Source organism: Pteropus vampyrus, unplaced genomic scaffold (genome assembly GCF_000151845.1).
Source record: "Pteropus vampyrus isolate Shadow unplaced genomic scaffold, Pvam_2.0 Scaffold121, whole genome shotgun sequence".
NCBI classification, from domain to species: Eukaryota; Metazoa; Chordata; class Mammalia; order Chiroptera; family Pteropodidae; genus Pteropus; species Pteropus vampyrus.
This window is the reverse complement of record NW_011888902.1, coordinates 3,142,346-3,165,130: the sequence shown is the minus strand read 5'-3', so window position 1 is coordinate 3,165,130 and position 22,785 is coordinate 3,142,346. Positions and strand designations below refer to the sequence as shown.

Below are 22,785 nucleotides of genomic sequence, written 5' to 3'. Positions count from 1 at the left end.
ACCACTAATTTCATTTAATAAAATATTTCCGTCACATCCAAACATTTGGTTGAGACCATCACAAACGAGCAACAGAGCGCCTGACCTCCGCCAGCACCACGGACAGCGGCACGGGTGGGTTTTCCGGCGTTTTCCGGCATTTCCCGCAGTTCGACCGAGGGTAACTTGCACTGCTGCCCTGAGCGCAAAACCGTTTCAGAAATTAAAGAGCGATGCTGCCACTGGGGCACTTCTCACCGAGGCCGGCGCTAACTCTGCAACACAAGCGCTCTCGCCCACACGCACACTCTTGGGATCCCGCTGCCCCAGTGCGGTGGTCGGTAACTAACTGCTTCCTGCTTATAACGTCGACTGCCTACCTTACCTGGTGTTGCTTGCCTACGTTTTCAATATAATTTAGGAAAACAAAGTACCTAAACTTACAATAGTTTCTCTTAAATATGCTAGGAGACACTTACAGAATATTTCTGAAAATTACTAAATAAAAATTGTAAAAATGTTATTAACATGTTATTAAAATGTAACTTACGATCGGGCATGCTGAATTATGTTGTACATTTTAGCCGTGATACAGAGTAAACAAGAACGTACATGCATTTTGCTTTTCAAATTTCCTAAGCTGGAAAAAAGGCCCAAATGAAGGAACACGTACACCTACCAGGAGCCACACTGCAGCCCTTCCTCCCTAGGGAGGCCGAGAACCAGACGTTTCCTGCAAGTGAAGCCTGAGGACCGTCTCTTCCATCCCTTTAACAACGGCCCGCTGCAGACATCTAGCACTCCCCTGGCTCCGGAGAGCACGCAGGGTCTCCTGGGTCCAGCTGGCCCTTGGCAGCACCGCAAGGGACTGTCCGAGCCATCAGCGCTCCCCGCCGCCTCGCGCCTGCCTTCGCCCTCACAGTGATGACAAGCCACACTCTTCACTTTAACGTTTCGCTCAGTATCCTCGAGGACATGTCTTCTCAAGCATCTAAAGACACCCCCTGTGTGCCGTGCGCTGCCGCTCCTTCCTCGCTCCTGCCCAACCTCCCCCTTTCCCTTCAGCAGTGAGTCAAGGCTTAACCTAACCACGGGTCTAAAGTGAGTCAGTCAGCTGTCCGTACGGGGCGGGGAGGCAGGGGGAGCTGTGACAAGGCGACACAGTCTAGAAGAACGAGAACTGAAAACTCAGGATACCTGAGTTCTAGTCTGACTCTACACTGCGCATCGCCTTAATTTGCCTCGAATCAAGCTCATTTCCTCTTCTGAAAAATGCTGGGGTCAAACCCTTTCGGTGACTTCCAAACTTTGTTTTACAAACTGGGTGCCTTGAGGTTGCCAGATGGGCCAAGGAGGTTAAGAGGAGGGAGAATATTCTCATTTGCATCTATCTTACGGATTGTGGTTCTATATAAAATTTCGTTTGGAAAAAAAAGTTTAAAAATCATTGGATTGAATGATCTCTGGAGGTCCTTCCACATTAAAATTACACTATATCTTTCAAATTAAGCAAAAAATAAACAAGTTCTTGATTACAGTTTTTTTTCTAAGTAATATTTATGTATTTTTAAAACTGCTTAACTGGCATGAAAAGTATTATTTAAAATTACCTGGAAGAACGTAAGACCATGAAGTTCCACTATCGAACCAGATGTCCAAAATATCCTGACCTGGCACATACTCCAAGGCATCAGGACCGCCAACCTAGGAAGACAATGTAAAGGCATTTTAATTATGCTAAGAAAGTACACAATAAATACGCAAAAGAGTCCTGAGGAAACGAAATACTTACAATCATTACATTCACATTTTAAAATAAAATTTAAAACATTTAAAGACATTTCAATTAAGTACGACCGGCTCATTTGCATGTAAAAGTGACTATGGCCACTTAATGACATATTTATTAATGTTAATAAAACTTTACTTTCTTAAAAGTATCTTCCAATTTGGATTTGTTGGCGTACGATGCAATCGGTTTACTGTAATTCAGATCCTATGAGGTCCTGATGTACCAACGCTGTTCTCTCGCGGTCACGATTACACCTCATCAGTTAAAATCTTGTCCCTCACTGAGGACAAATAACCCTCTCCCTCTGCTGCTGTATTAAATGTCAAGCTTCTCCGGCTAAACGAAAATGTCGACTCTCAAAATGCACTAGCTCGTAATTTGCAGTGGACAAACTCACTGACTACGTAATAATGGAACTACTTTCTTAACTCCCAAGAATCCTTCCTGTCGTTATTAAGTCATGCAATAAGCACAAAGACTGTTGGATACACAGAGAAACTCACCTGTGATAAGACTTCTTCTGGAAGAAGTTGCTCAGGAGGCAGCGTCCACCACACATCACTGCCATGTTGTTCCACTAGTTTAATAATATGCTCAACGGTCTGGCTGTTTTGGGCGGGAGGAGGGCAAGACAGAACTGTTCAGAAAACTACTGTGCGGACACCAAACACGTTAAAATTACGAAATAGGAATATTTTTTTCCTATCTGCAGGACATTTTTTCCTATCTTTCCCCCCCAAACTTTATGGTAGTATTTTCAATGACTTGCTTCCTTGGCTGTCATCTTAAATTCAATATAAATAATACCAGTATCTCGAGAATAGAATAAATCATATGTATCCTTTAAAAGAAGAAAAAAGACGTCTCCTGAGATCCCTATTTCAGTTATTGATTTCCCTACTTCTGTCGATCTATTTTCTACTTGGTACCTATATTCCAAACCTAACTATCTCCCTGCTCCAATTTCTGCCCAAATTAAACCACATTCTGACAGTTCTATCTTTGAAACCTGTTCTTTGTCCTAATACCATCAGTCCGACCTCACTGCGTCGATACTAGACTGATGCACTGGTCTGACTTTTCCCCAATTCTCACCCCTTTAATTTCATGACACAGCTTTGAGAGAACTGCATTTATAAAACTGCATTACGCTAATCCCCTCTCAGAAACTTCCAGTGCCTCTCACTGCTCACAGGATTGGGTCCAGCTCTGCCCAAGAGCAATGCCATACTGGAACGCAGCTTCTGACAAGATACCCAGGCTCATTACCTCGCTCCCACTGTTAACACGTGACCATGCACGAGTACTCAAACTTCTCTAACTCTTGGCTGCTGTACAACTCATTTGTTCCAAAATATCTGAGCTCCTCCAATGTCTTGGACACTGTTCTAGGCACTGGAGACAAAGCAATTACAAGGCAGCTATGGTTCCTGCCCTAATGGCACTTATATCTTAGTGATCCCAGACCCTTCCCTTCGAATGACGGCGAACTAAATGAGATGCTTCGTGTAAAACTTATCACAGTGCCTAACACAACAGAAAGCCAATAAATGCTTATCAAATGAATAGTGAAACTCATTTCTTTGGGAAGAGACAGAATTATACGTTACTTGGAAATTAAACTAAGGGGGGAATTTATACTAAGTTTTCTCACAGGAACAACATACTTTTATTGTCACAACTTTATTGACATTACAAATTCCTCTGCTGCTATCCACTGAGTCACTGTATAGATAATGGTCAAGAGCATGGGCCCTGGAGCCAGTCAGCTTGGGTTTAACTCCTGGCTCCAGCACCTTCTAGCTATGTGACTCTTGGCTAAGCACTTAACATTTCTGTACCTGGCCTGTAAAATGCAAAAAGTATCATTAAGCGAGCTATTATGGATATTAATCAAGCTTATATATTAAATGCCTAAACAGTGTCTGGTACCCATTAGTAAGAATTATGTAAGCATTAACTATTATTCTAACTGATTCTCTGAAGTCAGGTAAATTTAGACGGTTAACTTTGTTAACTAATTACCAAACACATATCCATATTAATATTTAAATTAATTAAAATACATATACTAAATCTCACTTTTGTATTATCCTTTCTACCATGCTCCATTAATGCAAGTAACTAAGAACAAACTGTAGGTCCATGAGAGCTGATCTCTCATGAAGAGAGTAATGGACAGGAAAAAGCTTTAAGTGCTTAATCTGGATCTACTTTTAAATCATGATGGCATAGGGTGAATCACTTAGCTTCTCTGGGTCTGATAATTCAGATAAAATGAAATGTTTATAAAAAATGTAGAAAGCAAAAGTCAAATGGGTATTATAAATAAATTTGCTCTATACGCTGAAATTTTAAATACCTTACAATAGCAAAACATTGCTAAATTGGTATACTATGAAGGACAGACTTTAAAGTATAATGCTACCGGCATCTCTTTTGAAGAAATTATAAACAAGAATGTCAAAAGGGACACGAGTCCACATTCCTAGTACAACCACACATTTTAGCTGGACTTTCACAGTAAAGATAAACTCTTGTGATGAGACCATAAAAACTGTGTGTAATAACTAATTATATGACAATATTTGGTTACTTATTACTATTTTATGCAGTCGCAGAGAACATTTTATCAGTTAAGAAAATACGAACAGTATAATAGAAAACTGAAATAAACCAATGCTACTAAGAACTGAGAAAGAGACATCAGCAAATTACATTTATACACACGCGATCGGTCCATATGCTTTCATGTCGATTATGACATTTTCATCAAAAAGAACGAGTCTCAAAATGAGTGTCATTTTGCCTTTTTATTTTTAGAATGTTATTAGATTGTAATTTCAGTGAAGTAGTCAAAGTCTTAAATGTGATGGAGATAAAATACAAAAGTCAATGCGAATGGTTCACATTTCATAATTGAGAAAATGAGTTAGAAATGTTAGGTCCAATATTATTCATCAAAATAAAAGCATTTTTGAGTACACCACTTTTGTGTACACATACTTTTCAAAGCCCTTTACAAGCAGTTGTTAATTGGATTCACAGAAAAACATATCAGGTAGCTCTTGATAGGTCAACTGTTCTGTGCCTCGAGATTCCTTAACAGCCACGAGCCTAAGTGAGTAATGCAGAGAGCCAGGCCTGGAACGTGGCTCCTGAATCACGGCTCAAGCCTGTTCTGACTTCTCCGTTCAGCCTAACTCATCTAGAGAGACGACCGCCGTAACCGTGAGCTCAAACTCTTAGTTTCTCCCGTTTGCTAATAAGCAAAGGCAAAAAGACTCCCATCACCAAGGTCGCAATGAAACCATGGCCCAGAGAGGAAGGCAGGGCCCCAGGAGGCTCCGGAGATTAGGGCGTTGACAGAACAAGTGCCAAGTCCGAAGCTCGGCCTCTGCTTGCGACTGGTTAGATGACAGGAAAACGACATGTTACTTTGCTGAGCTGGTTTCTATGAACACAGGGGACAGCTGTGAGAAAAAGGGCTACGTGAAAACTTTTATGAAGAAAAATGTCCTAATATTTTAGTCAGTAACTTAAAACTATAATTTACGAGATGATACACATTCAGTTTAGAATGCCAAATCTAGCCCTAAAGAGACAGTTCTTTTTTAGATCCTCAAGTAGCAGATAATTCAATGAAGATTTAGCATTACATTTTAAGTACCAGGAACCTACACTCCAGAGTCTGAATCTATAACTGAAAATACCCAACAACAAAGATTCTCCTTTTGCAGCTGGAACATTAAGGCAACTAGAAAACCCCACCGCGTTTGGTCCACCGCCTCTGGTCACACTGACATTCGAGTTGTAATTGCTCCATTTTCTCCATACTATTCTGAAATCTTAGACAGCTATATTACTTATATTTTTTAAATGAAAGTTTAAAACAAAATTAAAAATAAACGAAGTGAAAATAAACACACTCGACCTACAAACTTGAGGTTTGCTGGATTGCAGAAGAAACTTAATGTTCGAACAAAATCTGAAAAGATAATTTGGAAAAAATACAAATAAAGGCTGCGCAAGTGCTCGAAAGATATTCATTATAGCGCGACAGCAAAACTAAGAAATAGCCAAATACTGGATGGGCTACGTTTATTTGATTTTCATGCACAGGGACCCAGGCAACCATTAAAAGCTGAGCTCCCATGCTTAATGGCTGCAAATTCATTCTTCTAAAATTGACTTTTTTAAAAATGTATTATGTAATTATCTAATTATACAGTTGTTTATAAACAACTGTATTAGGCATCCTTATATATGCATCTTTGTATAAAACATCAGGTCTCTTATTTCCCTGAGATAAATACTTAAAAGGGTAATTTCTTTCTAATGAACTGAGATCATGCTTTGAAATTTTTTAAAACAATTTTATAGGCATTTCTTAGTGATAGTAAATATTCTTCAGGAAAAAAAAATGGAAGAAGTCAAAAATCTGTCTTTGGAAATTTCAGAAATTTTGTTAATCATCTCCTATCTTAGTTAATTTATAACCTTAAGCTCAGTGTAAATTATGGTTGATAAAAGTGAAACCACTTATCACTCCATAATCTATATGCTTCCATTTTAATGGTGTATTTCATAAAGCAATAAGTCCATCATAAAACTCTGCACTTTACGCAAGAGCCTTATCTCAACACATGCACTACGTGTCCCTTATGTTTCAAGCAGTGAAACCCATTAGGTAGCCGGAGCAACTCTAACACCAGCCAGTCATCGTGGACTCGGAAGCGACACAGGCTGACCGCTGATGCGGCGAGTTCCTGGAAATTAAGAGCTTGAGGGTTACTTGGTAATGAAGAAAGCGCTGCTGTCATCCCAACGTTTCCTGCTTTCTGTCTTTATAAAAGCAAAAATATTAAGGACTGTGAGACAACTCGTCTTCTGTAAGTTACTGGAAGAAGAATGAGGTAAGAGGCTAAATGTTTTGTTTATTTACTAAATTTAATTCCAGAACACACTGAAATTTGAGGAAACTTTCTAATTGAATACTATACTGGCGTGACAGAAAATGGTTTTGGAGAAACTTTTATGTAAAGAGTATTAACATGACAAAAATTTGAGGTAGCTAAAGTTTACACTCAAATTAGACTGGCAATCCCTTGCCTATTTCTAGTAAATTTCTTATACTATCCAGAAATTGGGAGCTAAGCACATGTTAACTATTATATTAATATTGTTAAATGAATTACAATCATCTGGGATGGTGAAAAAAATTTAACTTCTTTTCCTTCCTAGGTAGCAAGTGTTTCTGTATTTTACCTTTTTATGCAAAAAGACTTATTTTGTCTTTATTTACTAGGAATCGATTTCCACCTAAATTAAAATAGGGAACAGATTCAGAAAAGGGATCAATGATGTCAAAAACACATGGAACTGAGAAAATACAAGCGTGAACATAAAGTGCAAATGGGAACATTAATTCAAATCAAAATTAAACTGTTGCAAATATGTCAACCTCTGAACTTATTTAGAACATGAACAAAGGAAGATTTTCTTCTGTGAAATAAGTACAGGAGTATTTACAGACTTTCATCAGGAAAAGCTGAAGGAATCTTGATGCACTTGTTGGAATTATCGAGTGTAACAGCAACTCCATGTGGGCTGTGTACCAACTTCCAGTGGAGATGCTGTTACTTTTGATGGTTACCAACTCACTACAATAAAAAGGCACGTCCAAGACAGACAGAAAATCGGGGTCACTTGATTCATGTGAATAAGGAAAAAAGGTAAGCTTTCATGCTGTCCTAAAAAACTGACAAACAATTAGGAATTAACATCCATTTTCTTAAATCAAGTGTCATTGTCACATAAAAGACCCGACAATGGAAGATTAATCAACACTGAGCCACGGTGTTGGAGGAGAGGTCACAGGATGTGACTGACCACCAGCTGACCCAGGCAACCGAAAGCTCTTCGCCCCCTTCCTGTCCATGGACCATGCATTCCCCTTGCCCTCCTGTGCGAGAAGCTGCTCGGTGACACAGCCGTGATCGCATGGAGCTGCTGAGACCCTCTGGATGCTTTATGTGCCTGAACCGAGTGAAGGCCTCCGTCACGAACTTCTAAGACGTGGCGGCAGATACGGAGATGCTCTCGTCCTGTGGCTGCCCAAGACGAGCCGTAAGTTAAGTTCCTGGGCTTGTCAGCCTGTCACCTACCAACCTGGAGTGGGCGGCCTCGGTCTGTGGTCTCTCCCTGTCATCTGTGTATGGATCTAAGTCGTGAACTAACGAATGGTGCACAGGAAAATGACCTATGCATCGACAGACAGTATAGTCAAGTGTGTCTGTCGTTTCTATAGGCCAATATTCTGTATATCTTTGTTACTTCAAAATCGGAAACCGAAGAACACCATGCAAGCAACACAGAATGTAACGACCATGTCAATGAACTGAGCATAAACAAAACATAAATAGTACAAAGCTCGCATTTCTTTCGCTAGCTTACAAATCGATCCATATTGCATTTTACTGTCATGGTTAAATGATGGTCAGATGAACCAGTCTGCTTTACTGACTAATATGTACGTATGGTCTACCTCGATTCAAGGAGATTCCCTAAGAAAAACTGGTTCTCTTAATACTGAAAAGAAAGAGAAACGCTGACAAAGGCTTGTAAACATTCCTTAACGGAAAAACTTCCGGGGTGGGATTTTAAACACCACTTGTGTGAATTTATCTCAACTTTAATTCTTAGAGGTGTTAAGGTATTAGCACTTCATATAGGATCAAGCTCTCAATTTTAAAAAAAACATAAGCAACGCTATTTAGGCCAGAGAGTCTCGGCTCCAAATTGTAAAACATACTCTTCCTCCTCACGCCCGAAGTCTGAATTCCTCAACCTGGTATTCGAGGGTCACTACAGTTTGTCCCAGCCGCTCTTAGTGTTCATGTTTCTGAAACTCCCCCTCATGTACCCTATAGTCCGTACATGCACGGCTCCTACGCGCATGCTCTGCCTTCCTGCCGCCCGGTCCTCACCTCCTGCGGATCCCGCCCTGACCCACAAGGCCTCACTTGAATCCCGCAGCCTCTGCAAGGGGAGAGGATGAGCCGTCTTATGGTCCAACATCTATCTGCCAAGGCGCAGCCTCCAGCTCCTCCCTGAGACACGCTGCCGCAGCTGTCACATCACCCAGGTAGCGACAACCAAGCAGTGATACGACATATTTCCAATTGAAAAGGAATCGTCACAGAAAAGATGCCAAACTACCTAATATGTGGCTATAAGCGATTAAATTAAAACAAACAAAAACCCGCTTTAACCAACATTTTAAAACACTCTGAAATACATGTTTTCCCAAATATACCACCTAAAGAAATCCGACAATGTTGACCATGAGAAGTAGAACCTTTTTCCAAACATGACGAGCCACATTTGGCTCATCATTCCAAGGGAGGGAATGCAACTCGGTCTACAGTCTCTGGAACCCCATTACTTGACGGCCTCCGTGCCCTCAAAAATTTCGTCGCTGTACAAGCTTTTCTACTCTGAACTGTTTACTATGTCTATGTATTATCCTTCCAAATTTAAAATGAAAAAAACTTAAGGAAAAACAATTGAGAATGTGATCACCACTAAAATAAATGTAATTTTGTACATTTAACTATATTATAGTTTCTTAGATTTTAAGCCATGGAGTCAATCACATGATGCCATCACTACGGGAGGGGGAGCACACTCAGTAAGAGAGGGACTCCATTTCCTGAAGAAAAATTACACGCCGAGATCCCCCCCTACTCATCTCTGGATTCCTGATACCTTACTCCAGCACGATGCCAGGCACACAGCTAGGAACAAGGAAGTCCCATTAAAAAAAAAAAAATTGAAAGTCTCTGCGTCTAAGTATCAATATTGAAAAACTGCAGCTGTTAAAATTTCAATCATATGAAATGATCTTTTTTTTTTGAAATTTACATTTTATCCCCTCCAAAGATTACTTCAGAATATTTTATTTAACATATATCAGCTCTCAATAGTCTACTGTTTTTCCATTTCGAGAAAACACAACTTGCTTTAAAATGTTGAAAAACTTTAGGAAATTCTACCTGTTGATGAGGAATTCATCTTTCGTCTTATGATGAAACACAGGGATCGGAACGCCCCAAGCTCTCTGCCGTGATATACACCAATATGGCCGCCTGTCCATCATTTCGACCATGGCATTCTGGGCCGATCCGGGAATAAATTTCACCTTTTTTAACAATTCCTGCAATTGATTCACAAATCAAGTCCAGTGAAAGAATTTTCTAGAACTGTTACTATTTATCCTAATACAGTTCTTTATCTTTAGCTGTTTATACTCATTCACATACCCCCCCTCCACCTCACCCACACCCCCACCCCCCAAAACTAAACTGAAAAGCTACAGATCTCAGAGCAAATGAGGCTAAGTTAAAACAGGGCCAGAAAGGACCCAATAAATAACATCGAGACCAGACATCACCTTTGGAAAACGTGACAAAAAATTTTACACCAATTTTCAAATACCCTAATCAAAACTGGTAATAACAGGTTTAGAAGTATTACGCTTCTGTAAACTATACTTAAAAATCAATTCAAAATGGACTTCAATCTGTTTTTTTAATGCTTAAAAAAACATAAGCTGTGTCATAGGTTGACAAGGATTGCAATATAACCCAACTTTAAATAATATGGTTTAAAACATAGAAAACACTTCCTTAAAATACATTACTTCCTATTTACTTAATCTCTCTCAAGAACCCTCCCTCCTTCCACCAAACAAGAGTTGTAAACTACTAGCATTTGATTTCCCTTGTCAATTACCAAGATACAGTATATAGAAAAAATGGTAAAAAGCTCAAAAAAGGCCAAAATACATTAACTTCACTTTTTAAATCTATCCATTAATAAGAGCATTTTTAGGTTTCTAGTTTCACATTTAAACAGCTTCCTCACGTACCTCAACTAAGAGAAATCTCCTACCCCAAAGCCATTTGGCAGAATGGCAGTATCTACAATCGACCTGATTAATCCTTGGTTTAAAAATCCAAGAAATGTGAATACTGATGGGTACTTGATTTTCTTAAGAACGAACTACTTTTTTAAGGTGGTGATAATGGCATTGTAGTTATGTTTTAAAGAGTCTATCTTTCAGATATACGTGCTGAAATGTTTATGGAAAAAATAATGCCTGAAATTTGTTTCCAAATCATCAAATGGGTGGAGTGAGAAGCAGCAGGAAGGGTGAGATTAAAAACAAAACTGCCAGAGTGGATGACTGAAGCTGGGTGACAGAAACACGGATGACACTGTTCTATTTCTGCAAAGAGCAACTGCAAATTGTATATATAAACATTAAAAAAATACTTGGCTTTAGCATATTGCATTCGATTTAGTTGTTCTGAACCAAACGATCTGTGCAGAGCAGAAAGTTACAAATTTTAACGCTTCCAAGTAAGGAAAATAAGCTTCACAGGAATGCAAAAAACAAAAACCCAGTTCAGATCACAGCTGTCCCCTCTACAGGGATACAGAAAACCTGAAATGCTACACATAGCTTTGGCAAGGGCCCCAAACTGCCAGGCCAACAAATAAACTACTACAAAATATAGTAATGCGGCAGACGGCGAGCTATAAAGCACGCTGTGTGTTCAGCCTGGTTAAATATATATTTGAGCTCTTTCATTCAATAGCATCGAGTTGCTTGTGACATACATACAAATACACGCAAGCACCGAAAGAGCCCAAATCCATATTAATGCTGAGAACATCAGCTATAAAGTATTTATTAACGCAAAGCGACAACTTTTCAACCTTAAGATGGCGAAGGGTTTTAAAGGCGTGTTTTGAATGCTCGTGTGCCGGACTACTGTTCTGGAAACTTTCATTCACTTGTTCCACGAGGAAAGCACTATTGTCACCTCTACGAAGATGAGGAGACCGAGCTTTGAAAGGTTAACTTGCCAAACTCCGTTCTGTCCTCATCCTGTGCAGCTTTCACTACACTGGGCAGGAAATCTGGGCCTGACTTAACCCCTCGGAGCCCGATTTTCCACACGTGTATGAAGACGGGACACAAACCACGGTCCTGCCAGATCTAAGAGGCTACAATGTCATGAAACCAAATCGGAAGAGCGGCGACCACTTCTGGTAGAAACCCCGCCCCGAGCTCACAGGCGACGCTTTCGTGCCGAGGAAGTGGAACCCGGCCCTCGCCGCAGGGTGCCTGGGTACCTTGGCCGTGGCCTTCAGGTCCGTGATGTTCACAAACCACTGCTTGCTGGCACGAATAACCACCGGTTTCTTAGTCCTCCAGTCGTAGGGATAGCTGTGTAGCAATTCCTCCTCTTTCAACAAATTCTTTGCGGCCCGAAGCATCTTTATAACTTAAGGAAAAAAATCAGTAACAATTTACCTTAGACAGAATGAAAAAGTACTATGAGAATCCTAATACCTCTCTCGACCCCCAGGGAGGACTAAATCTGGATCACGGGTGACAGGTGACCAAATGCGTAATCTGCGAATCTCTTGGCAAAAAATGCAGGGACTGTAAAGCCTTAACCAGAATCCAAACTATGCCATTTCCACGGCTCTTCGCTTCAAAGGAAAAGATGAACAGGACATATTTAGAATTCTGCATTTGAAATTCGGAGTCGTCATCCTTCATACCATGCCTCTAAAATGGTCTCCAGGTATTCCAGAAGAAACCAGGCACAGCCGGTTGGACTGTCACCAAAGATGTGTTCAAGTCCTAATGCCAGCACACGTGAGTGTGACCTTCCCTGGAAACTGGTATAATCTATTCTAGATGTAACTTGTTACGATAAAGGGTGGTTGAGAGAGCGCCCGAAATCCAACCTCTGCTGTCCTCGTGAGAGGAGAGGATGCACAAAGACACAGGGCAGACAGGAAAACGTGACAATGCGGGCAGAGACTGGAGCCACGCGGCTACGAACCAGGGAACGGTCTTCAACCAAGGACTAGCGGGAGCCCCCAGAACCGGGGTGAGGCATGGAAGGGCTCTTCATGGTCTCAGACTTCTGGCCCCCATGACCGTGAAGGAGTAAGTTTCTGCAGCTGCAAGCCACTGAGTTCATGGTACTTTGTGACGGTAGCCTCGGGAAGCTAATACACCACTGGTCTTAGCCTCTAGTCAGGGCAGAGAAAGGTTTTCATAGTAGCTGGTCCCTGGACCCGCAATTACAGAGGCAGGAAGATGACTTAAGACTGGAGGAACCCCAAGACCCTAACATGCAGGAAGATGACTTAAGACTGGAGGAACCCCAAGATCCTAACATGCATCCCACACTGTGTGGGCCAGAGTTACAGGGCTGCAAAAGGAGTCGGGAGCGTCTGATTCACAGTCGGCATCTAGCACCGAGCTGGAATTTAGCCGATACTGCTGATTATTATCTCTACGGTCCTAAAACAGCATCCCTCCCTGCGGACTGCCCTCGTTTGCTGAACAGAGCAAAAAAGCAAAAGACGAGTCTCAGACTCCACTTTAAACCCTGTGGCAAAATAAAAGAGTTTCAGATTTTTGTTTCTGTTGAAAATATGAGAGAATAGCTAGTAAAGATTGCTGCTGGCTGCCTCTCAGAAAATACGTATTTATGATATCAACACACACGCTTACCCGCATCTGTCCCCTCCTCAAGGACAGCCTTGTTCTCAAGTTCCGGACCTGCGGCAGCTTTAAAGACTCCATCTTCGTCCACCAGACAATCCTACACAGTGTCATTTTGAACAATTAAAGTATCAAGACATTTTATATTATGACAGTATCTGGCAAAACAATCTATATAAAACATTTCAGTATAGCCTAGCCTTTTACTACACTGAAAATTTGGGTGCATCTTATTCAGTTAACAGGCATTTGTAAATTTATACATAGAAATCACCAGAGGCAAAGCATGTACCTAAAGTTTAATAACAAAAAGCAAAATACACTACATTTAGTCTCTTAATTTACAGATCTGACAATGTGCGTATCTTGTGACACTTGTCTACTTAATGGAAAACCTGCTACCTGATGTATGTAAAATAAATTTAGAGGAGTGGAGTTTAAGAAAAAAACCTGTTCTTTTCAACTAGTAAAACCAGTAAAATCCACTTGCCGTTTCTCAATGACTGAAAGTGATTTGTCTATGTGACTCACTACCTGAAAGAATAGAACCGCTCCCGTTTACGTGCCATTTTAACTCTGTGCTGATACCGTGATCATTCTATGAAGTCTTTCCCAAACGAATAGGTGAGGGCTTTCATGTATTGCACAAACCTACGCATTCCACAATTATGACAAAAACGATTGTTTATTATCAGAAAACAAAGATGTTAGGTTTGTTCGATTCCACAAAAGCGGCACTCGGAGAGGAAGACAGTACCGTGGACAGATTGTGTTGAGAAGCCACACTATAATCCTCCATGCCGTGAGCTGGGGCCGTGTGCACCAACCCTGTTCCTTTTGCCATGGTCACGTGATTGGCAGGTAAGAGGGGCGAGGCTTTATCAGGCGTTAAGGGATGGGTACAAGTTCCATTTTCCAAATCGGCACCTGTGGGGAAGAGAAGCGGAGCTAAGGGCCGTGTGGCACGCAGCTCCCTGTCTCCTGGAGACCAGCGTCTGGAACGACACGGGCCTCATATCCCAGCCCCCTCCTTTACCCTGCTCTGCGGCCTCTAAGTGATAACAGTATTTTTTTCTGGAAGGCAAACCTACCCTATTCACGTTATTCCATGTTAGCAGCTCAGCATTCTGCTACTTTCATAAGCGGTAAGCTAGTTGTCGCCAGCTTATTTTGCCAGGGATGAGAAGTATTTACACCTCAATAATTCTCTGACGGTAATAATTTGAAACGATTATGCGACCTAGAAACATAATCTTAAATCTAACCTAATACTTTCCAAAGCCTCGTGAGATGCCCTTCGGCTTCTGTAGCAACACGTAGCTCCTGAAGTGTGTGATGCGTCTGCACTTGGGAGGAGGGGGTGGCTCGGAGTACAGACCACACTGGACCGTCTAACCTGCCTATCACATCACAAGGGCCGAGTGAGGTTCAACGTTAACGTCTGTAGCTCTTCCCCTGCCTCGACATAAAGTTCTTTTACTTTTGTTAAGATTGTTCAAACTTCTAATCGGCTTGTATCTGAACCAACGCGTTTAGATGGCTTCGTTGTTTAGCCAGGCAATCTCCACTTTCGGGTACCTCATTTGTGGGAAATTTTTTTTCTTTTAGCAAGAAACTCAAAGATATGTCATCCCTAGAATTTGAAGGTGATTTTAAACTTCCTTCGATTTCCACAGTTATATTTCAAAACCAATTCCGAATTACAGTTTACTTAGGAGTCTTTTGACAGAAGTAGCGTCTTTGGAATAATTTTCAGGATTATTTAATTTCACTATTAAAATCATATATCAAAAATAAATATATTTACTTCTTTCCTAGCTCATTTGATTAAATTCAGATAAAATTTTTTTTTTTAGCAATTTAATTTTGAATAAAAAATTTAAAAGATATATGTGTGCATTCTACATTATACAAAGGACATCTGTCCAATTTTACATTGGATATTTGCCAGAAATGACCTTATCAGTTGTGCCTTTGTGAGTGTTCATATTTTCCTATATTTCTATGTTTAATATATATTACCCTTCAGTGTAATCAATGTAAAATACATTCTAGAAAGGCAGAGGCCATTATCTGTTTTGATTCAGAATAAGCGATGTTCGTCTAAGTACCAAACACAAATCGGCCCAATATTTTCATGACTAATGGTCAGAATATCTATAAATCTTCACCTGAAAACGTCGAAATAACCTCAAATGCTGTTTTCAAAGTAGAAGCCACAGGTGTTACTTTATCTGCAGCCAGTATGTAGAGGTCTTCGGATGTGGAGCATTTCACAAGAGCATATCTAAAATAAATTTTTAGGAGAAATTAACTAACAAGGAAAAAAGAAAAGTCACAGACAACACTTCAAATGTTTTACATCATTTTAGAAAATCTCCAAAATCAAAAAAGTACTGTTTTCCAAAAACTTTGTTCCTTACATTTGTTTCATTTTCAAAAAAGCTGGAAATAGGTGTTACATAGAATCATCTAAAGCTCAATATAAACATAACTAAGTTATAACTCACTAACTTTTAAGAGGATGAGGATGAAATAGATTCAAAACAATGCTAATGATGGAACTGATCCTATCTGTGATTAAAACAAAAAAATGCAATAATATACCCACTTTGCATCTGGCATGTAACAAACAGCCTGATTGGCTGGAATTGTCCAAGGCTGTGTGGTCCAGATTAAAAAACTAACAGGAGAGGAACCCTCTGTGAAAATAAAATTTCAAAGGTTAGCGAGTGTTCCAATTCCGTAACTTTAATAAACTCAGGCAATGAATAAACCATACCTATAAGAGATGCCAACTTAGGAGAGGGTTTTAAGAGAGGAAACTTTACATATATTGAGCGACTGACATGCTCGGGATTATACTCCAGTTCCGCTTCGGCCAAGGCAGTCCTAAAGTTAAAAAATATTAGACATAAATGTTTGGAAGCCTCACAAAATGTCTCCTTTAACTGCGAAAAACACATAAATACCTTGATGAGGGAGACCAAAACACAGGTTTGTAAGATCGATAAATCAAGCCCTGCAAAAGACAAAGATATTACATGAAAGCTGGAATTCTGTAAAACCATTTAACTCACTGGAAGGAAAAAAAACACTTCACTACCTTATCGAACATTTGGTAGAAAATTCTCAACTGCTTGGCCTCATATCTTCCATCAAATGTATAGTAGGAGTTATTCCAATCTGCCATTACGCCCCAGCGAATGAAGGCTGATCTCTGTTTCTCAATTGCTGCTTTAGCAAATGATCTAGCTAAAAAAAAAAAAAAAAAAAGTTTTTGAAAAACCATAAATTCAAATTCTTAAACATGGTTTTTAGTATCTCTCTAAATGCAGGTATTATACACTGTTTAGACTCTAAAGTTTATTTAATAGGAAAATTATTTTGAAAGTTAAAGGAGTTCAAATTCTAAAATTAACTAAATTTCAAAAGCGAAAGTATTTGTTACCATCTTCTGTATTTTCCAGGCTTTATTCGATGATGTTACATTTAGAATAAACTTGAAAAATTATTCATTATTTCTTAAGTAAAGATCAGAGAAAAATTCTTTCATCAAACACACAATCATTACATCCAGTCTAAGCCAATGTTCAAGGAAGTACAAAAATCTTCACAATCGTATCCAAATATAAAACAGTTTAACACATAATAGAAGATTCCTCCCTGACCCACTCTACTGAAGAATAAGAGATTAATTTAAAATACATTTGCTTTTTAGAATTCATTTTTCTTTATCACATGAAATAGGCCAACAGCCCTCGCCAGGAAAGTAAGTAAAAACATTGACCAAAATAATAATTTCATAAAATATGAAGACTAAAGAACTGAAAAGTATACTTGAAAATGCTTATAAATCTTTCTTTCAATCTCTGAACGTAAGTTCTCACAAAGGTCAATTAAACAAAATCTGAATTTCCTGTGACACAAAGTGGTTCCAATAGATCCCATTATGACCCAAACAAGACCAAAAACAAAATATAACAAAAGATCTCTTTGATAAAGCCTACACCTAGTTTACAACTATCACTTAAAAACAGAAAGAGATTACTTACCTTTCTCCCTAATTTCCACAGCTGAAAGATTCTGAGTTTTTCCACCAAGTTCTGATAATGCTTTTATTTCAATGGGTAACCCATGACAATCCCAGCCTGGCACGAAATGTATTTTGGAACCTCTCATCATATGGTATCGATTGGCTATATCTTTCAAAATCTGCAAAGAAAATGATAATCATCATTCATACATACAGCATGTATCCAACAATTTATATTATTTTCTCGATCATTTTAAAACACTGAGAAAGCCCAATTTTAAAAAGACTTATAGAAAGTAACCTATTAAATCTCCTAATTCAAGTTGTACATAAATACAGGAATAACAGATATTGAAGTTTTAAAATGCCATTAACCCTCCCCCCCAAAAAAAAGTCTAAGAATAAACAACTTCGAAGTAAAAAGCATTAAGCCCAAAATTACTCATTTGTCTCTTGGACTATGCAAATAAGCAGCCTACACTACCTAAATTAATAACTTTAACCTTCTAAAAACCAGTCAATTACAAATTTGCTTTAGTCTTATGAAAAACATCATTAGTGTGAATAATTCGATATTTACATTTAGCTAAGAAATATTAAAGAATGGATGCGGAATTTATAATGCAGAGTACTGAACATCATAGTTAACACCTTGTCATTACCAAACTCTTACTCACATGATCCGCCTCTTCTAAGTAGATTAGGTACAGGTCTTTACCCGATTTACCCTTCTTAGCTCATTTTAGGTACCAGAGGGCAGCAGAGCCTTTTAAAGAATATGCTGCCATTATAAAATGGAGGATCAAAGGCAAAGGATAGATCTGGCTCCAAGCTGAATTTCCTTCTTCTCAAAACAGTGTAGTAATCCAGAAAATTATTTCTTCCTTTCTACTTCTATCAAAAGCAGAAAAGACATTACATGCTCTTCCCACCCCTTCTCCCACTTAAAACTCTAATTTTCAAACTTCTTCCAAAGGGCAGGAGGAAACTCTGTGATCCAGGTGGTTAGTCACATGATATAAAAACTCATCTAGTTATATACGCTTAATTTGTACATTTTATGTTAGGTATACTGAAATCGATCAATATACGAATAACCTTCTTCCCATTTAATCCTACATGAAATTATTTCTTCACTTACTATCTGTCCCTTCCCAATAAAATATAAACTCCTTCAAGTCAGATCCCATCCGTCCTCTTCACCAGTAAATTGCTGACATATAGTGGTATCTGGCACAATTCCGTAAATGGTCACTGAATAAGTGAATGCATGCATTGGATACGTGCCGGACTGTGATGTTACACGGTGGGGACCCGCCACCCCCGGCTGTGCAGCAACGGAAACGGGGCTAGTCTAAACGGGGATGTACTGCAAATACAAAACAAACCAGATTTTAAATACTTGGTACAAAAAAAGGATGAAACCGCTAAAAATTTTTACATTGGCTATATATAGTGAAAGGTGATAGTTTAGATGTGTTGAGTAAAATACATCTGTCTGTTTTGACTGTTTTTTAATGTGGCTACTAGAAAATTTCAACTCCTCTAGGGCTCACATTCGTACCTTGCATTATTTCTAATCAACGGTGCTTTCAGTCACATTAATGGAATGGAATATGAGGGAAATCTAAAATGTCCCTAATAAAGATACAGCTGAAGCCGCTAGTAAAAGGAACAGCAGAGATACAATAGGAATATTCTACTCACTCTTCAGTATCAAATATTAATTACCCTCCTCCTCCCCAAACGCAAGCCTCCATACTTTTAGGAGCTATTTGTCTCTCTTGTTCGTGATAGCTCTCAAGAAATGAGAGTCATTTCTCCTTTGCCTCTTCCCTTTTTCTACCACAAATACTCATATATACGTTTATTAATAGACAAATATTTGAAAGCCTACTATGTGCCAAGAATTGTTCTAGGAACCTAGAGTACGGCAGTGAGGAGGAGAGAGAAAGTCCGTCTTCTGATGAAGACAAAACAAATACGTTCATTCGCTCTGAAGAAAAAAAGCAAAGTAAAGAATTGGAAAACGGCAGGCGGGGTGGTCGGGGGTGCTGCTGTTTCAGGGGATCCGGAACGCAAGCCTGATGAGAGGGCGACTGGGGAGACAGAGGAGATGAGGAAGGGAGCCCTCTGCCGCCTGGGAAAGGCATTGCAGGCAGAGGACAGCAAACGGGACCACACGCGCGCGGCCCGCCTGAGAGGGGCGGGGCTGCGCGGGTTCCCAGCGCCCGCGTCTGCCGCGCAGCTTCCAGTGAGGCCGATGAGAGGCGGTGTGTGTGCGTGGTGCCTCCCAGCCTCCTCGACCCTCGGGCCTCCGGGCAGGCAGAGCCCGCTCCCCTGGACGCCAGCTCCAAGGGTAAACGCATGAGCCACTGAAGCCATCAGCACATTCCATCCCCAAGTCCACAGTGACTGATTCGGGGGTGGACTTGTGACCCAGATCAGGCCAAGGAGATTCAATTCCAGGACTTTTGTAAGAATTGTTGAGAACGAGGAGATGAAGAATGTTAAGTCTGGAAATGCTGATAATACTGCACTCTATTTCTATGTACGAGGACAATTCACTCCTGAATCTTTATATAAATTTCTTGACTATTCAAACTCATTTACTCTCCAGATTTACTTTTTAGCCATGATGTACACTTTGAAAATTTTTATATTGTCTTTGTTTTTTGTGATTACAGAGTAATATAGGTTTCTTGTTTTAAAAAATCCAGATGTTACGGACATATTGTTTAAACTTTTTTTTTTTTTTTTTTTTTACAAAATTAGATTCTAATATTTTAAAACTTGTTTTTCTTCCTTAATATCTGGACATCCTTCATGTCAGTACATACAAACCTACCTCATTCTCTATAAGATTACATAGTACACTTCATTATCAAGGTTGATTTAACCAAGCCCCACCAAAGACATGAACAACCAGTGTCCTACAGGATAAAACGGGACAGTTAATACTTCTCTTGTAAAGCAGACTCATTCTTTCTAAAGTTCAACCAACCAAAGCATCATAAGAATAGACAGTTCAATGACCAGATTATAGATAATCCCAAGATATAGCTAATATGTATGAGTCAAGAGGAATCACAAACGTGGCAAGAAAATAAATATTGAAAGAACTGATTTGCTCCTTTGGAAAATAAATCAATTTAGATCCTCAGACATCAACCAAACAAGATTTCAAATGGATTAAAGAGTTAGACGTTAATAATAATAATTCAACATGAAAATCCAAGCACATAGAAAAATCAAAGAGGTAAATGAAAACATTTAGATATTATGTCTTTCAATTTGAGCAGTAGATACCCAAATTAGCAATAATACTCGGCACTGGTTAAGTATAATAAGATAAATTTCTCATCTAGTATAGTATACAACTAGTATAGTCTAAAAATATAACCTATTAAAAAGTAATTTACCACTGGTACCCAGAAATTCCTATTACTTTACCTCAAGATAATTATAATTTTTCAGAAAGTTATAGTAGAAAATATTCATTATATCGCGACATTATGTGGTCATTAAAACACAACTAGAATTTCATAACAAGTTAAGAAAATACGGACATTAAAAATATCAGGAAAAAAGCAAGATACACAAATATACATAAAATATTATAACAACTATGTTTTTAAACAAGTATTAAAAATACTAAAGTAACACCCTGAAATGTTAACTGCATTTATACCTGTCTGGTAGAATTATGGTAATTATAATGTTCTTTCCATTTTCTTGTATCTGTCAAATCCACCTTTATAACCAGAAAAAAAATTAACTTAAAATATTTTTCAAAATGAACCTTCCACTTCTTGCAAGATGGAGAAGTACCTTCCCCATTCCTCCTATTAATTATAATTTAAAAACTCTGGGCATTATATGTAAAGCAAACAGAAGACGACTCTGAAAGACAAAGAGGAGGCGCGGTCTAGAATCCTCAGAACCAAGGAGGGAGAAAGTGGTGAGTTTCTTGGGCTTTCACTTTGCCTCATGCACCCTAGACACGGAGCTGAACAAGCCAGCAACCTGGAAACGCCAATGGGTACAGACAGAAAAAGTCAACCTTGTTTTCTCTAAGCCAAAAACCAGGAAAGAGGCAGCCTCGCAAGACAGAAAACTTTTCGGCAATGACTGCTCTACTGGGGCCAAACCCCCCCAGAGAAGAACTGTGGCCTCATCTACACCCCCCCACCGAAAGCGGAGAGGTGAGCCGAGCCTTCCTCCATCGCCACCATGTCAGAGGGCTGGTGTCAAGGAAAATCAAGCAGGGAGTGGGGACTTCAGCTCTGCGAGGTGGTAATGGGGCTCCATCTGCGTGTCAAAGGAGACCATGCGGGGAGCGGGGAGCCTGCACTTCCGCTCCCACCGGGCAGTAATGAGACCCCCACCTTTCTCCACTGGGGAGGCCAGAGGAAGCTTAGTGCAGAGTTGGCACATTTGCCACTGCCCTGGGGACAGGCCACCTCCTCCCCTCGACTGTCAGGAATAAGGCGAGGGTATCCACTCTCATCGCTCCTTTTCAACACAGGATTGGAGGTCCTCGTCAGAGCAAATGGGCAAGAAAGACACATGAGGCACCCTTGCCCGAAAGGAAGCAGTAAAACTACGTTTGCAGACGGCATGATCTTAAATATAGAAAATCCCGAAGACTCCACCAAAAGATAGTTAAACATTACAAAATCGACATTAAAAAAATCATTCATGCTTCCACACAATAACAATGAACTACCTGAAAAAGAAATAATCCCATTTATAATACCATCATAAGAAACAAAATGCTTAGGAATAAATTTAACCAAGGAGCTCAAAGACCTGTACACTGAAAACTATTAAGACAGTGATGAAAGAAATCAAAAACACAAATAAAAAGATATCCTGCGTTCATGGATCATAAGGCTTAATTAATATTGTTAAAATGTCCATACTACCTAAAGCCATCTACAGATTCAACGCAATGCCTATCAAAATTCCAATGGCATTTTTCATAGAAATAAGAAAAACCTTCTAAAATTCATATTAAACCACAAAAGACCCCAAATTCCCAAAAAATTTGAGAAAAAACGAAGCTGGAGTCATCACACTTCCTGACGGTGGTAGCTACACGAGAGCGCCGTGAGGGGTCCTGGGGTGCCGGGGACGTCTGCGATCCTGACCGTATCGTCAGTGTCCGGTTCTGAGACTGTGCTACAGCTCTGCAAGACGTCACCACTGGGGGAAACAGGGAAAGGGCACAGGGAGCCCCTGCACTGCTTCTTAAGATTGCATTTGAGTCTACAATGACCCCAAATATAAAGTGTGCTGAAAATAAATTAATGAAATTGTTTCCGAATAGCATTACTAAAAAAAACTAAGAAATTTTACCAAAGATTTGGATTTTAT

At 39.6% G+C, this 22,785-nt stretch overlaps 1 protein-coding gene across 1 annotated transcript in view; it reads right to left on the bottom strand.

Annotated features, from left to right (window-relative positions):
- Positions 1–22,785, bottom strand: part of IARS2 (isoleucyl-tRNA synthetase 2, mitochondrial) — a 44,279-nt gene that overhangs the window by 14,436 nt on the left and 7,058 nt on the right. Inside the window, exons 3-14 of the mRNA XM_011366138.2 lie at positions 17,426–17,585; positions 16,477–16,625; positions 16,343–16,392; positions 16,153–16,262; positions 15,982–16,072; positions 15,542–15,657; positions 14,128–14,297; positions 13,380–13,470; positions 11,978–12,129; positions 9,829–9,989; positions 2,275–2,377; positions 1,590–1,683 (exon numbers count right to left, since the gene is read on the bottom strand). Of these exons, the coding sequence (XP_011364440.1) occupies positions 1,590–1,683; positions 2,275–2,377; positions 9,829–9,989; positions 11,978–12,129; positions 13,380–13,470; positions 14,128–14,297; positions 15,542–15,657; positions 15,982–16,072; positions 16,153–16,262; positions 16,343–16,392; positions 16,477–16,625; positions 17,426–17,585 (1,447 nt within the window). The remainder of the gene's footprint in view (positions 1–1,589; positions 1,684–2,274; positions 2,378–9,828; positions 9,990–11,977; positions 12,130–13,379; positions 13,471–14,127; positions 14,298–15,541; positions 15,658–15,981; positions 16,073–16,152; positions 16,263–16,342; positions 16,393–16,476; positions 16,626–17,425; positions 17,586–22,785) is intronic.